Genomic DNA, 14,440 nt, shown 5'->3' with positions numbered 1-14,440 from the left:
TGTGTTTTCAAAAGGATGGACTGATGCTTTAATGGACCACTTTGTGGGAAATATTCCATTCGGGGTGGACATTAAGAGAATGCAAAGGGCCTTTGTGTGGGTAAGGACAGAAGACAAAGGCTAAAATTATTAATAAGCCAGGGGATTCCTGTAGTCCTGGAAACAGGGAAGAAAAGAGACTCTGAAGGACTGAGAAAAGGCAGGTGAAAGATACAAAGCAACAGAGAAGAGCACGCATGATGGATGCAGGGGGAGACAGTGGGGGAGACAAGGCAGCATTTTAAAGAGAAAATAAAGTATTCCAAGAGAGATTTTTTTGAAATGGGGTTAAAGTCAGCTCCTCTCTGAGGTTCACAAGTTACCTGGGGCTTTATGCAGGGTTTAACTTCTTCAGCCTTGTTTGCTTCGGAAAAGCAATAGAGAGAAGGTGCATGTAGAAATAAATGAGCATGGAGCACCAGGGGAGTTGCACACACAGCATCTCCACTTGTTTGCAGTGTCTGGGAACCATCAACAGGGCTGGCTGGAAGAGGGAGGAGGAGAAAGAACTAGAAAGGGAATTCGTGAAAAATTCTTCTAACCCTGATCCACTCTCCTCTGTGCTCTCTTGGTAACACGGTTGCCTCTCCTTCCCTCCAGAAGTAACCTGAGTTTGCAGCAGTAGCAGGTCTGCTGCATAGAAACTGTGTCTAATTAAGGCCTTTTATTAAAGGGAAGAAGCACTGGCTGCCTGATTCTGGTGCAGGGACATTTGTAATTGCAAGCATACTGGAGGAATCCAGGAGCTGTGATGACCCTGAGCCAGGGCCTGGGTGGACCTAGGTATCTGCAGTTGTTAATAGCAATCCTTGGACTTCTTTTGTGGCTCTGTCTGTTGTCACAGCCATGAGTGATGGGAAGCTTTACTCTACACTGCTGGTAAGAGAAAGGATTTCCTGTAGGGAAAGCAGTCCTTGGTGTGGGTAACATCGTCCTGCCGTGCGCCCAGCCTGGATCTGTAGCTTACCAAAGACCCATGCCTTTGGCACTAAAGCTTCAAGGACACTCTTGTACCTGGCCCAGACCCAGTCACCAAAAAGCAGTGTAGTTAAGCAGAGCCAGCACGTTTGCTGCACAAAGCTCCTGCTCACATCACCAAAACACTCCTGTGTGCCCCTGGCCACGCAGGCTCCTTGGTTCACTTCTTCATCAGTTTTTTATAGCTTGAAAGTAGTGAAATGCTCACCATGGTGCTTCCCAAGGAGGAGGTAAGAAACGTTAGATATTATCACCATTAATGGTTGGCTTGGGGAGCAGTCAGTGGGAATACATTACCCTAAGGGACTGCTCCAGCACGGTACCATTGGTGTCTAACAAGGAATGAGCTGGTGTTGCAGTAATTTCCTTAGGTGGGCTTATGAACATCCACTTGCCAGCCAGAGGACTTGCTGAGACACGCTAGTCTTCTGTCAGATTTGGCTGAAATAGGATTGACAGCTATTGGTGGTAGGGCACTGACGAGCCCTGCAATTGCATAACCCTTGTTTTTTCAGGACACCAAGGTCAAATGTCAGAGAAACAATTAAAGACAGATTCTAAGAAGGTCCCAGAGGATGAATTTAGAATAGCATGTCCTAATATCTTCCAGGAGTACTCTGTGGCTGCTGTCAGTGCAGAGCCCTTTTAGACCAATTGTCATGTTTCTTCTCACACAATTCTCTAACTCTGAAGCAAGGCAATCCTTCCCCTCTGGACAGATGAGCTGCTGGACCCAAATCCTGGGCAAGGAGTTGCCTTTGAACAATATGTGCCTGCATGCCTTTGAGGACCTTGGTTTTAGCTGACTGGCAGAGTTCAGTACACTTAAAAATCCCTGGCAGAGGAGGAATTTAGAGCCAACCAATTTGAACCTCCTTTCAATCTTTTGTATCAGCATGATGCCATCACTCTCTTCCCTCAAAATGCCTTCAGCCTAGGAGTGCAAGAGGACCTGGTAGGGCCTGGTGGGTACTCCAAAGTCTGTGATTTAAACTAAATGCTGCAATGACCAAACACTGCAAACCAGAAGTAGAAAGGGATGTGGGATAATTGAACATTCAGCAGGCAACACCAGCACTGTGGAATCGCCACGGCAGGGATTTCATGGAACACTTAGTAGGTGATAGCGTGCATGCCTGATTTCCTCAATGCACCTGCATGAGGAGGACAAATTAACACTGCAGAAGTGTAAAGAGATGCTGGCTATCTAGAGAATGCCTGACATCTACTGTTTTGTCCAGTTCCATGTTCAAGCACACAAATCTTGCAAACAGTTCTAAAAAATTGTACAAAAGAAGCAAATGAAATGGTCACCACAGAGCTCAGGGATGAGCATAAGTCCTGAAGATGAGGCAAGTAGCAGTCATCTCTGACTTCAGAATCAGCAACATGAACAACCCTAAGTCAAGGACAGTGGTTTCATCACGGAATAGTGGGAGGTTCTTTATAGCAATAGAAATAGCTAAAAGTTTCTATTCAATAGCACCAAAGCTGGATAATGGTTTGGACCTGCAACGTTAATGGAGCTCCTTGTAAACTTAGACAACGCTTTGCTGGATCAGGGCCAAACATTTGTCGTGCCTCCCTGCATTTTCGGTGTCTGATATTTCGGAGGCCTTATTCTTTTTTCTTTTCTGAAAGGTAGAGAGATGCCTGGGCATTGGAAGCTCCCTGCAGCATGCTGAGGAGACGTAACCTTCTTACCACGCTCCTGATTGCCTTGCCATGGGCTCTTCTCCTAACCTTGTGGCACCAGTATCCAACCACCCACTACCTCAGCCTGCTGAGAAGTAAGTGCAAAAGGTCTGCTGTTGGTGTGCTGGTGGCTGTGGTGATTTCTGGTGTGAACCCTGAGCAGGAGATGCTCTCTCATGGGATGGGTTAAACAAACTTGCCTGAAAGCCCCCTCGGGGTCTGCCAACAGCAGGAACATAAAGTGTTCTTGAGAGCACATTAAACATGCACCTTAGGCTGGCTTTAGGAAGAGGATGTTGTTGTGCTAAGCACTAACTCCAGACAGATGTGTGCCTCCCTGGACAGGAGGCGGCCCAACAGTTATTAGTCCTCTGACATCTTCTTTTTCTTCCTCTTTCTTCCTTCCTTTTGCCCCAGAAGAGACAGACGAGAACGTGACCTCTAAAGTTCTCCTTAATGGTACGTCTGCACTGAGAGAAGAAGGCTTCTCATCATGCACTCGGCAGCAGCAAAGCGTAGGGGCAACGCCTAAAATCATCCAGAATTATGTGTACTCCAGGCCTCCCCCATGGTCAGACACCCTGCCAACTATCTTTGTTATCACCCCTACCTACACCCGGCCAGTGCAAAAAGCTGAGCTGACCCGTCTGGCCAACACCTTCCTCCACGTACAGAACCTGCACTGGGTGGTGGTGGAGGACTCTCCACGGAGGACCAACCTTGTATCCAACCTGCTGGAGAAGGCTGGGCTCAACTTCACCCACCTCAACGTAGAGACACCCAAGAGCCTGAAGCTGGGTCTGTCCTGGATCCCATCCCACACCCCAAGAGGGACACTACAGAGGAACCTGGGGCTGCACTGGCTGAGGGACAGCTTCAGCAACACCGCACCACCAGAAGGGGTAGTCTATTTTGCCGATGATGATAACACCTACAGCCTGGAGCTCTTTGAGGAGGTAAGAGACATAAAATTACATGGGACAGAAAAGCAGGATAGAGCTGCAGAGCCTCTTAAGCCCAGTTGTACTTGCAAAGACCTCACCCACTCTGCATGCAGTGGCAGCTGGGTATAGGACAGATGCAAGCCTGTAGTTATGTAAACCCAGTAGCCAGTGCTCTAAAGGGCTGAAAGGGCAAAAAACACATTTGCCATGCTATAGGCTGCAGATGTGAACAGCCACTCACACACCATTGCACCAGCTAGGGTTCTCCCTGCCAGGGAACACAGGATACATACCTCAGAATTTATGCATCTCCTCAGGGAGAGCTGACCAAGTTTAAATAAGCACCAAAGACAAACTTCTGGTAAGGCATAAATCTGCACTGTTGTTGGGAAGAGATGATAGAAAGGGATGATAGAAAAGTTGTCTGACTTTCTCCTTGACTGCCCTTCAGTTCTTCAAGTTCCAGCCACAACAGGGCTGTGCCTCTGGGATCACAGAAGCTTGCCCAGACTTCTGCTGGAAACCTGGCGTTTGTGAGTTGCCAAGCCCTTGTAAACTTGCAAAAATCCAGTAAACTCCCTTGTCACCCATTTAAGCCAAACTGTACTAAGCCACTTGAAGAGCAGAATTATGCATCAGAACATATTTCCAGTTTTCAGAGTTGTTAGGTGTCTGTTAAGGTCATCCTTTCTTACTTCTTTCCAGGTCCTTTCTGACAATTTCAATAAACCTCCACAATTTAAAGCAGTAGCCATGGTTGGAAAAACAAGGCAGGAGGTAGGGGGAGAAATTGCAATAGGTGAGGATGAAGATTAATCAGTCAGGGAGGGAGATTACTTGCATGAGTGTGAAGGTGGAGTGAGTGGAGCTGATAATACAGAGCTAGAGGCCTGGTAGAAGTAGTATTTGGCATTTACAAAAATGATAAAATTCTACCATAACAAAAAGGTGAAAGTGCAAATGGGATGAGAAAACCAGAGGTTTTCATTCTTCTGAGGGACTGAATGTGGGCACAGAAAAGCAGTGAGTTTGGTGTTCAGAGAATAATGTGCTAAAAACTTGCCTCGTGGCCGTGGAAGCTGTAGCTCTTCAAGCAGCAGCACAGGTGAAGTAGAGCTTGTGCTGCCTCGAGCAGTGTGGTTGCCTAGGAAGTCAATGGGGGAGGACAGGTGCCAATGAAAGCAGAGGATGGTGCACTAAGGGGTTGGGACAAACGTGGTGGGGTCGAATTCTCACAGCACTGTCTCTTTCTGGCACACAGATGCGCTACACAAGGAGGGTCTCAGTCTGGCCAGTGGCTTTTGTCGGGGGGCTGCGATATGAATCCCCAAAAGTGAGCCCAGCAGGGAAGGTGGTGGGCTGGAAAACCGTCTTTGACCCTAACCGGCCCTTTGCTATTGACATGGCCGGATTTGCTATCAGCATCAAGTTGATTTTGGAGAAGCCTCATGCCAGTTTCAAGCTGGAGGGAGTTAAAGGAGGCTACCAGGAAACCAGTCTGCTGAAGGATCTAGTGACTATGGACGGGCTGGAGCCCAAAGCAGCCAACTGCACAAAGGTGAGTAGGACAAGAAATCTGGAAGATACAGTCTCCTTGCTGGGTCCTGGCTGTTTTTACAGCCTCCTGCCACACCCCTCCACCTTCCAGTGTGCCTGCCCTGTGCTGGCACATGTCAGTGCCAAATGATGCTGGGACAGACAGATGGACAAAGCCTGCTAAATTCTTCACAGATGTGAAGCTCAGAGAAAGCTGAGGAGCAGTGCTGTGCATTCTCTGTTATTAAAGAGTCTCAGATGTACAATTTGTGCCCAGATTGCTTCTCCAAAATCCAGGATTGGCAGAGGGTTGAGCCTGGAATTTTGGTCAAGAATGATCCTTCCTCCTTGTCACTGTTTCATGTGCCCATGAAGTGTTTCCCAGGATCAAGCCCTTTGAATCACATGCTTCAAACAGCTGTGAGCCTCAGGTTTCTGAGGATGCCATCCGATCAATGGGTGCAGTACTGTTGTTGTTTCCATGGCAGTCAGAATGCCTGAACTCTTTGTGATTCCCTCTAGGTGTTGGTCTGGCACACAAGAACTGAGAGGCCCACTCTGGTTAATGAAGGCAAGCGTGGGTTTACAGACCCCAGAGTAGAGGTGTAAGCAGAGAGCCAGCTCCAGGGTGTGAGTATCTTTGTCTTTATTGTTTTTAGCAAGGCAAATAATCTGTACCTGTTTCCTTATTTCTACTATTATTTCCTCAAAAACTGCATATGCAACTGCTCCAGTAATTCACCATGCCACCCTTTGGACAAGAAGTAGATTCTCATCTTTATCCATGTATGGTCTGTATTTCTTACTCATTCAAGCCTCCTTGCAGACCATGTGGGAGTTTTGCCTGACAGAGAGAAAAGTGACAGCAGAATCCTCCAGTTTCACTCAGTATTAATGACAAGCCAGATTCCTTGCCCCTGGACTCTTTAATCCAGCTCCAAACTCCCTTTGGTGTGGGAGTTGTCCTACAGCGTGGAACGAGATCCCACTCCTGCAGGCAGCCTTTCGTCCCAGCAGCCCTGCCACCTCTATAGTGCTTCAGGCATCCACCTTTTATCCTGCATGAACAGCTGTGGTGTGGGTGCAGCAGGGAAAGGCTGATGGAATGCTTACTTAGAGCACCTCAGAACAGGAACTGGCAAAGCACAGCCTACACAGACTCTCTCAGTCTGAGGTGCTACCAATGCTACCAGAGCTAGGAGCTGAGGAGAAGTGGTGAAGGCACTAGGAAGTGCCTTTGCAGTTCACAGAGCCAGGTTCAGCAGCAGAATGGGGGATTATGGCAACCACCACAGGTGACGGCAGGAATGTATCAGAGATCATTGATATGTTCTTAGAAAGAGATTGATGATGAACAGGCTTCAGAGGAGCTATGACCTCCTCTGCCAGATGCCATGCCCTCTGATCTCAATGGCAGACTCCTATCCCAAAAGTCCCAAAAGAATAAAAGTATCCCAATTTCAGAGTACCCAGCTCTTTCTGAAATGACTTGTATCTGTGTCAGGACACAGGATGCTGAATGATTTTGTCCTTCTTTAGAAGATATTCCAGGACTGCTTTCAGTTTTGACCCCAATATACACCTCAGCTCAGCTGTACCAGTGAAAATAAAACTGACAGGTTTCATACAGGCAGTCATGAGTATTTCAACTCCTGCACTGATCTCCTGTGTGCATCACTAGTAGCTGCACTCAACATTTCCACAGCACCTCATCATCTCTGAGTGACAGCCACACAAATAGTGCAAAGCAAGCCTAGTGCCTGCACACCCAGCAGCAGATGGAAGGGATAGGACTCAGGCACCTGAGCACAGACACCTGGTGCCACCATAGGGACCCTGGGGTAGCCTACCTGAACCTCCTACAGCACACAAACCCTGTACCATTTCTGACAGCTTTTTATTAATAGTTCAGATATCCTGGAAACCCATAAATGATGCAAAATACCTGTGCTTAGGTGGCAGCTCCTCTTTTCACCAGCACTTCTGTGAGATCCACTAGCAGCAGCAGGCTCATTTTGCACTCTCATCCCTGCTGGGTCTGCAGTAGTCTAAAGCTATGATTGCCCAAACTCAGCTCATAAGGACTCAGAGTCCAGTTAACTGGTCTGGAGGAATCACCTACTTTGTAAAGGATGAGCAGGGCTATAAATCTCAGATAGATTAGACCCTCCTTGCCTGCTTGCCAGAGGAAGGGCTGACTGCTCCACTGGAGATGCAAAGTGCAGATGTGATGTTTTCACAAATGTGCCATTTATGGATGGGCACTTTAGTCCTCACCTCCCTCCCTGGCCAAACGCTCAGCCAGCCTCCACAAGAAATGCAATGTACCAGCTATGGATTCTCATGAGCATGGCTCCCCATGAGTCACTTGTTGTGGGAAAGGAAAGGAAAGCAACGATTCTAAAAGATTAAGACACTGCCACTGATTCACCAGCAGGACTTGCACCTTTATCCAAGCCATCCTCTCCAGCGGTTCCAAGCAGATTGTTGGCCGGGTCAGCCCTGCAGATTTTGAAGGATCTCTGCACTTGCATTAGCAGTGAATTTGACCACGATCCCTTTTGCACCACTGTCTGTCATGTGGGGGCAGCTGCTCTGACTCACCAAGTTGGCAGGTGGCATCTACTCCATGCAAGGTAAATTGCTTGACAATCAAGGGCAATCAAGCAAAATCGTTAGATTGCCTCTCTTAAAATTTTACACTGAGATCTCTGCTGAAGGCTACAGTGTTTTGCAGGTCCTTACTATCAAGGCTGCTGAGCTTCAGAGCCTTGATAGGCATGATCTAGATAAGCCAGTGCTGAGAAAAAAAGAGGCAAAATTGCTCCCCTGAGGATCTTCAGTTCTTAGACACAATAGGAAGAATGTTTCCATCTTTCCCTCCTGCCAATTAGTCCTCCTTGAGGATCAGATCAAGCCAGTTAAGTCCAAGACCTCCCAGAGCCCTCCTTCCCTTTAAATCCTGCAGATGTGAGTGAGGCAGACATTGCTTGGTGTGGGATTTGGTACTCTCCTGATCTCTAGCTGGACCATGTGCATGGCTGCTTGAGACAGAGCAGCCAAAAGCTGTCACAGCATACATCCCTGCTGACTGTATTGAAACACCCTCGAAACACAGTCTTTGGCTTCTGAGAACAGGAGATGGAAATCAATTTCACCTCGTATTTTTCTTTGTTAAAGTCCTGAAAACTATCACAGAAGACTGGTGTTATAAAAACTACCTGTTCTTATTGCTAACTTTTATTTACAGGCATCTGAAAGAGAAGAATGTGCTTAGGTTAGCATAGGACTCCTGCTGCCTTGTGAAATTTGGAAACAGAGAAGGTTCATCTGCATTTCAGAGCTTCCAGACAGACTGAATAGAGATTCTCAGATCTCATCCTCCTACTCTTTCTTTAAAAAAATTATCAAAGATGTTAAAATAATGACTTAAAGTGCAGACAAAAAAAAATCTGTCAGAAACTTTATCTAATTCGTAAATAAAAATCTCCCAGCTAAGACTCTAGTGCAGATAGAACAAGCAGCTCTTCAGCCATACCCCAGCCCAAAGCCGTGCACAGTGTGGTTGAGGAACCTGTTTACTGATGCCTGCAAGGTGTTTGTCTGAGCCAGGGGATAGCCCTGTTACACTGGATGTTGTATTTAAACCTTCTTACCTCACCTTGTGTTTGTTTTGACAGAGGCAGAGGGCTGTGATTGTTCCTGAAGTCCATCAGCAACCGTAGCAGCTGTGCACCCTGCCTGTCCTGCCCAGTGCTCTGCTCCACAGCTGGAGGATGATAAACACCCCCCAAATGTCATCACTCCAAACAGCTCCACTGCCCAAAGAGGTGGTAATAAGGAGGGACAGAGCTGATGTGGTGCCCTGAGATCCTTCCCACCTGGGAGAGGAGTGCTTCCCTTCCCCACCGGGCCCTGTACTTTTAACCATTCATTATAACTTATTAGATGTGATCTTCATTCTCAGCTGTGCCAGCACAGAGGCTGAAATCCAGGATGGATGCAGGTGCCACCAAAGGTCTCTCCTGGCATTTCGTGAAACCTGAGCTTCAGTACAGCAGCTGTGAGCTGCAGTAGTTCAAGGACAGGAGTTGCCACTAAAGCACAAACATGGACTTGTTGGCCTGAGGCTGGTGTGCTCTCAAAACAGCTTTAAAGTAAAGCTAGCACGAGAGTCCCTCCCTCTGAGGGATGCACTCCAATATGTACACAGATCAGCCTTCAGTGCTGGAGAGGAAGCTGTGCTGAAGAACCTCATTTGGGGTTTGGGAGTTCAGGGAGGATCTGGTACCTATCCCTCAGCTCAGATCTTGAACTGTCCCTGCTTAAAGTTGTTTTGGAAAACGCCATCTCAGATCCCCAGGCACAGAGCCCTCTGGATGAAGTTCCTCTCCTGCTCAGGGAGACACGGCAGGTACTGTACCTCAAAGGCCATGCCTCCATGTCTTGCTGCAGAGACCAGAAAGCAGGGGCAAAGATGGGTGGACTTGAATGTGTTCAAAGCCTGGAAGCCTGCTGCAGCACTATCAGGTGCTTCAGTAGCCTCAAATCATGTGCATGGACTTGCTTCCTAGACCTCCAGAGAGGAAGACAACTCTCTGAGAGGGAGGTGGGTGAAAAGTGCTCGGAGAAGAGGAACCCTCAGCCTGCACTCATCTGCTGTGAGAACATCAAGGAATGTGGAGACATCACCGGGAAACCTATCTTGAGCACATACAAGACAACTGAAATAACAAGCGTGGCAAGGTTTTCCAGCTGAACTTTGAGAGGAGTATGTGGTGCTGTGAAGAGAGAGGAGTCAGTGTCATGTGGAAGGGTTTCCCTTTCCCTCAGTAAAACAGGAAGACGGCCAGGTGGGAGGCAGCCTACAAAACAGGAGGTGCAAATGAGGACCGAAGGAAGGATGCACTGGATTAAAAGCACAAGTGTTGGTACCATATGTGTGCGTGGGGAGTGGTGTCGCTGTGACTTTTCCAGGAAGATTCCTTGAATGACCCAGAAACCTGTCTGAGCATGTCTTTAAAACATTCTTCACTCAGGCCATGAGAAACAAGGGTTTAGGCATTCAAAACACATCAAGGATGTCACAGCTGGGAGGAAGTTGTAAGCAACTGAGTCATCCCTTGCCCAAGAAATTCTGGGCTAGCAGGAATCTTATTTATTTGTTGATTTATTTATACTAGAATTCTTCTCTGCCTATTCCTTGTTTAATTTTGGTTTTTAGCTTAGGTCGTGACATATTCATGAAGAAAGAATATTTTCCCCCTTGCCTCAGAACAGTAGAGCTTGGTGATCGCCAATGAATGTCGTGTGTTCTGGGCTCCCTGGGGTTTCTTTACAATGGTATCTTAAACTGGCAAAATAATCAGAAACACAGCAAGGGGGGCAGTACAGCGAAGGAAATTACAGTTCCTTTATGCAACAGACATGGGTGGCACTAAGTTTCTGGCTCCCAAGCAATCACAGTGAGGTAAAAACATGAGCAAAGGACTGCCTCACTGAGCAGACAGTCCCCATGGGATCTCAGGAAGCCTCCATGAAGGGGGCTCTTTGAAGGGTATCTGAGAGAGGGAGTTGATCCATATTCCTTCAATGGAAAAGGAGCAGCCACACATCCTGCTATAGGAGGGGGCCAAAGTATGGGAGGGGCAAAGGGCATGAGATGCCTCCTTTCAGAGAGAGAGAGAGAGAAGAAATCAAAGAATAGGCATCAATTAGAGAAATGGAGACTGCATTTAGTGAGACTAAGGCCAGGGTCTGTCTGGATGAACACACCAGCAGTACAGGCCCACCCTGCCAGCTGTCTCAACATGAAGAAAATACTGAATGGGCTGAGAACAGTGTCTTCTCTGGACCCTAGAAAGGTCTTACAGAGCAAGGGTATGGCATACTGGCACTGGATAACATGAAGGAAGCCCAGAATCCACAGAATGCTTTTCACTCTGCATTTGTCATGGCTTTCTGTCCTGCCTTCTGCAGAAGGTAGCACGGCTTGCACTCCAGTGGGCTTTGCCAACCCATCCTGCCACCACACAGGTGGGCTCAGTGCTTCTACCCAGCATTAACCCAAGACTAAGTCCCCTTTTTTGATGTTTCAATGAATGAGCAAGAGTGAGGGAATAAAGGAGTTGATTTATGATCCTCCATTTTCTCCTCTGAGATGGGCAAAGTTTCTGCCCGTATGAACAGGAGGAGATGTGGTGATTAATTCTCTGGCCTTTAATCTCACACAGGTCCTACCTAGGGTCTAGGCACTGACAGTGAGTGTTTGTAGCAAGGATCTATTCCCATTGCGACAGATGCCGCCACACACGTTTTTAGAGAGTTGTTCTCTCTACCTCCTTATAAGAAAGCAAAATTACTCCTTCTGTATGTACTATGCTGTCAGATCAGTCTTGGTCAGAGTCAGCTCTCAAGACCAGCCCTATTGCACCATCTCCATTCTTGCCCCAGCCTGGCCCTGTGGAGCAGACCTTTTGTGAACCAAGAAGTTCTGTCAGTCTCTACATTGTGCAGAACCAAGACCTTGTATGGACAGCATGAATGTATGCAGCTGATATTCCAGGCTAGCAGACATGTGGGCCTGTTCAGCACAAATACTCTTTTCCCTGTAGGGCAGCCTGAGGACAGCAAGGACTGCTGCTGGCCAAGGCATATCAGCTAAGGATGGCGAGTAACAGGCACCACAAGATGGTTGTTCACCAGCAGAGCTGGGTGGGAGAGCCCAGGACAGCAGCAGCGTCAGGGTTACAGGCTTCAGGGGAAGTGAGTGCAGTAAGGAGGGAAGCCACAGAACAAGCCTGAAGTATTTAAACACAAGAAGAGGCATCCTAGCGCCTGGTTTTTACTAGCATATCAGTACTGATACTCATGTTCTCTGAGATTCATCCAACTCACCAACCAATGAATATTACTAACCTTTCCTGTTGCAGAAAATACTATTGATGAACAAAAGAGAATGTCGAGAAAGTACTTTTTAATGGTTATTTATTTATATTGAATGGTACTAGAGCATTATTAAATATGATGTGAATAGTATGATATTGCATTGTCTTGTCTGCAGCCTAAGTGCTTACTTCTTTTCCAGGAAAACACAGCAGAACCTATAATGGGAAAAGTATCTATTTTAGTCATTCTCATTTCAAGGCTATTCATTTCACTCTTCATCTGACCTAAATGTTACAAGAGAAAGTCAAGCAAAAACACTTCAGGTCCCTGAGACCAGTGCCTGCATTATGGAGATAAAGGAAATAGGAGACAGAAGACTGTATCCTAAACTCCATAGTCTCATGGCATCTCTAGCAGCCATTTTGGGCACGGTGCCCATCCCTACTGAGATTGCTCTGCAGAGGTGCTGACCATGCCTCAGAAGTGAGTGAGTGATGGTCAAAACATATTTTTTTGGCAGTCATTTCTCCATCCCAAAGGGAAGGGTGCCACAAGCTGTCTTAGTGAAATGTCTATTTGACAGGAGCCCACTTCTGGCTATTCCACAAGCCTGGGAGAAGCTTGGATATCCAGTTCTTGTTTCTAATGCTTTCACTAATTTACTCTGTCACTGGTCCAAGGTACACGACATCAGCTATCTGGGTTTTTTAACAACAGGGGACTCACCTCCCAAAAACATGGAAGCAGTTTTAAGACTCTTCTGAGGAAGCCCTGCTAAAAATTTAGCATACTAGAACACAAGCCAAATTGATACCTGTGTAATAAAAAAATCACATTCACAAAGGTGTTGCTAGAAGAACAATGTGCAGTTTACAAGCCAAGATCCTGCAAAAGGCTGAGAAAGAACTGCTGTGGCCAAAGTACCTGAAACATCCACCTCACCAGAAAACACAGTGTCATGGTTTAAAACCACCTCACCCCCCAAAAATGAGGAACAGCTCTGCTTGGCTGACAGATTCCACCTGCAGAAGGACTAATGCTACCTTCCTCTTCCCTTAATGGAAACCCTGGGGACTAGGAGGGCAGTGGAAAAGGCACATTGACCAGCACTGTATGAGCACCCAGCCTGGTATCACTGTGTTCCACCAGCTGCTCCTCCCCTCCTTGGGCCCTGCATTTTCAAGGCAAAGCTTCCCAAAGTCACTTTGCTGTACTTTCAGCAGGGATCTAGTGCAGCCCCCAGGAGACAGGGCATGGAGGAGAAAGGGAGAGAAAAAGAGCAAGCAAGAATGAATCTTATTAAGCAGGGTAAGGCACTTCTCTCAGTCTCTCATTATGTTCAGGCCCGACTGGAGGTGAAACCGCACTTGGAGGGAGGGAGGGAGGGAAAGCCCCCTCCTTTGGGACAATCCAGAGGCTCTCGCACAAACTTAATTTCAAGCTCTGTTGAAGATGGTGTTTGGTTTGGTTTAGTTTTTTTCTGTATGCATTCAATTTAATTTCCCAGGGAGTTGTGTGAAAATGAGAAAGGCAGACCTTTGACTGTGAAGCCAGCCCCGTGTCTATTTCTTACAGATCCAGTCTCACATTGTTTTCCTCCATCACTGCCCTCAATAAATCTCTGCACAGAGGTTGCTAAAATGCCTGCCACCTCCCTTCCACGCTTCAGTGGAGACAGTTACATTATTTTTTTTGCATTTAAGCAATCCAATTCATTTTTAATTCAAAACACACCCTAGTTTCCACAGCTCTGTTTAAAACAGGAGCACTGTGACCTTGAAAAGGCTCAGACCTGCTGGCACCATGAAGTTCTGACCCCTACTTTGCTCTCTGGTCCCAACTTGCTTGCTTTGTGTTGAGGAGAAGGCTCAAGGTGGGTTTATAATCCACTCATTTCAGTGCTGATGGTTGAAGGGGAAGGAGAGGAACTGCAGTTGGTTTGGAAGGCTCCTGAGGGAGACATTTCTGGAGATTCAGCTCTCTGAGCCTGCACAGAAACACGTGCTGGCTGGCTCCTCTGCAGACAGCTGATCTGCCTAGCCGTATTTAGTTTTCCAGTCAGGAGAACAAATATACACACAGGTGAAAATACACATTGGGGTAGGCTATTGCCTTTCCATCTGACCTGCTTCTTCTGCCCAAGAACTGGCACAGGGTAGCAATTTTTACAACTAAGCCCTGACTGCAAGGAAGTTAGCAGAGCCACTGATGAGGGACAGCTCTAGTGGGTCCAGCTTCAAACTTCTCCAAGACAGATGGAGGCAGACATGCTTTGTCCAAATTGTTCCTACATTGAGATTTCCTACTGTGATCCAAGGAAGGATTGCAAGCAAAACATAAAGCACTACTGGCCCTAAAAC

At 47.1% G+C, this 14,440-nt stretch overlaps 1 protein-coding gene across 3 annotated transcripts in view; it reads left to right on the top strand.

The window, feature by feature from the left end:
• Positions 1-12,230, top strand: part of LOC125321293 (galactosylgalactosylxylosylprotein 3-beta-glucuronosyltransferase 1-like) — a 28,196-nt gene extending 15,966 nt beyond the window's left edge. The window contains exons 2-6 of one of the 3 annotated variants that reach the window (XM_048293935.1): positions 2,663-2,807; positions 3,130-3,668; positions 4,918-5,214; positions 5,715-5,822; positions 8,873-12,230. In XM_048293935.1, coding sequence (XP_048149892.1) covers positions 2,696-2,807; positions 3,130-3,668; positions 4,918-5,214; positions 5,715-5,801 — 1,035 coding nt within the window. In that variant the 5' untranslated portion in view covers positions 2,663-2,695 and the 3' untranslated portion in view covers positions 5,802-5,822; positions 8,873-12,230. Of the gene's footprint in view, positions 1-2,658; positions 2,808-3,129; positions 3,669-4,917; positions 5,215-5,714; positions 5,823-8,872 lie in introns of all 3 variants that reach the window. The other 2 variants (XM_048293934.1, XM_048293933.1) reach the window with 2 other exon arrangements.
• The last annotated feature ends 2,210 nt before the right edge of the window (positions 12,231-14,440 follow it).

Source organism: Corvus hawaiiensis, chromosome 2 (genome assembly GCF_020740725.1).
Source record: "Corvus hawaiiensis isolate bCorHaw1 chromosome 2, bCorHaw1.pri.cur, whole genome shotgun sequence".
In the NCBI taxonomy this organism is placed as follows: domain Eukaryota; kingdom Metazoa; phylum Chordata; class Aves; order Passeriformes; family Corvidae; genus Corvus; species Corvus hawaiiensis.
The sequence above is the reverse complement of the archived record's forward strand: the minus strand, read 5'-3'. Positions and strand labels throughout refer to the sequence as shown.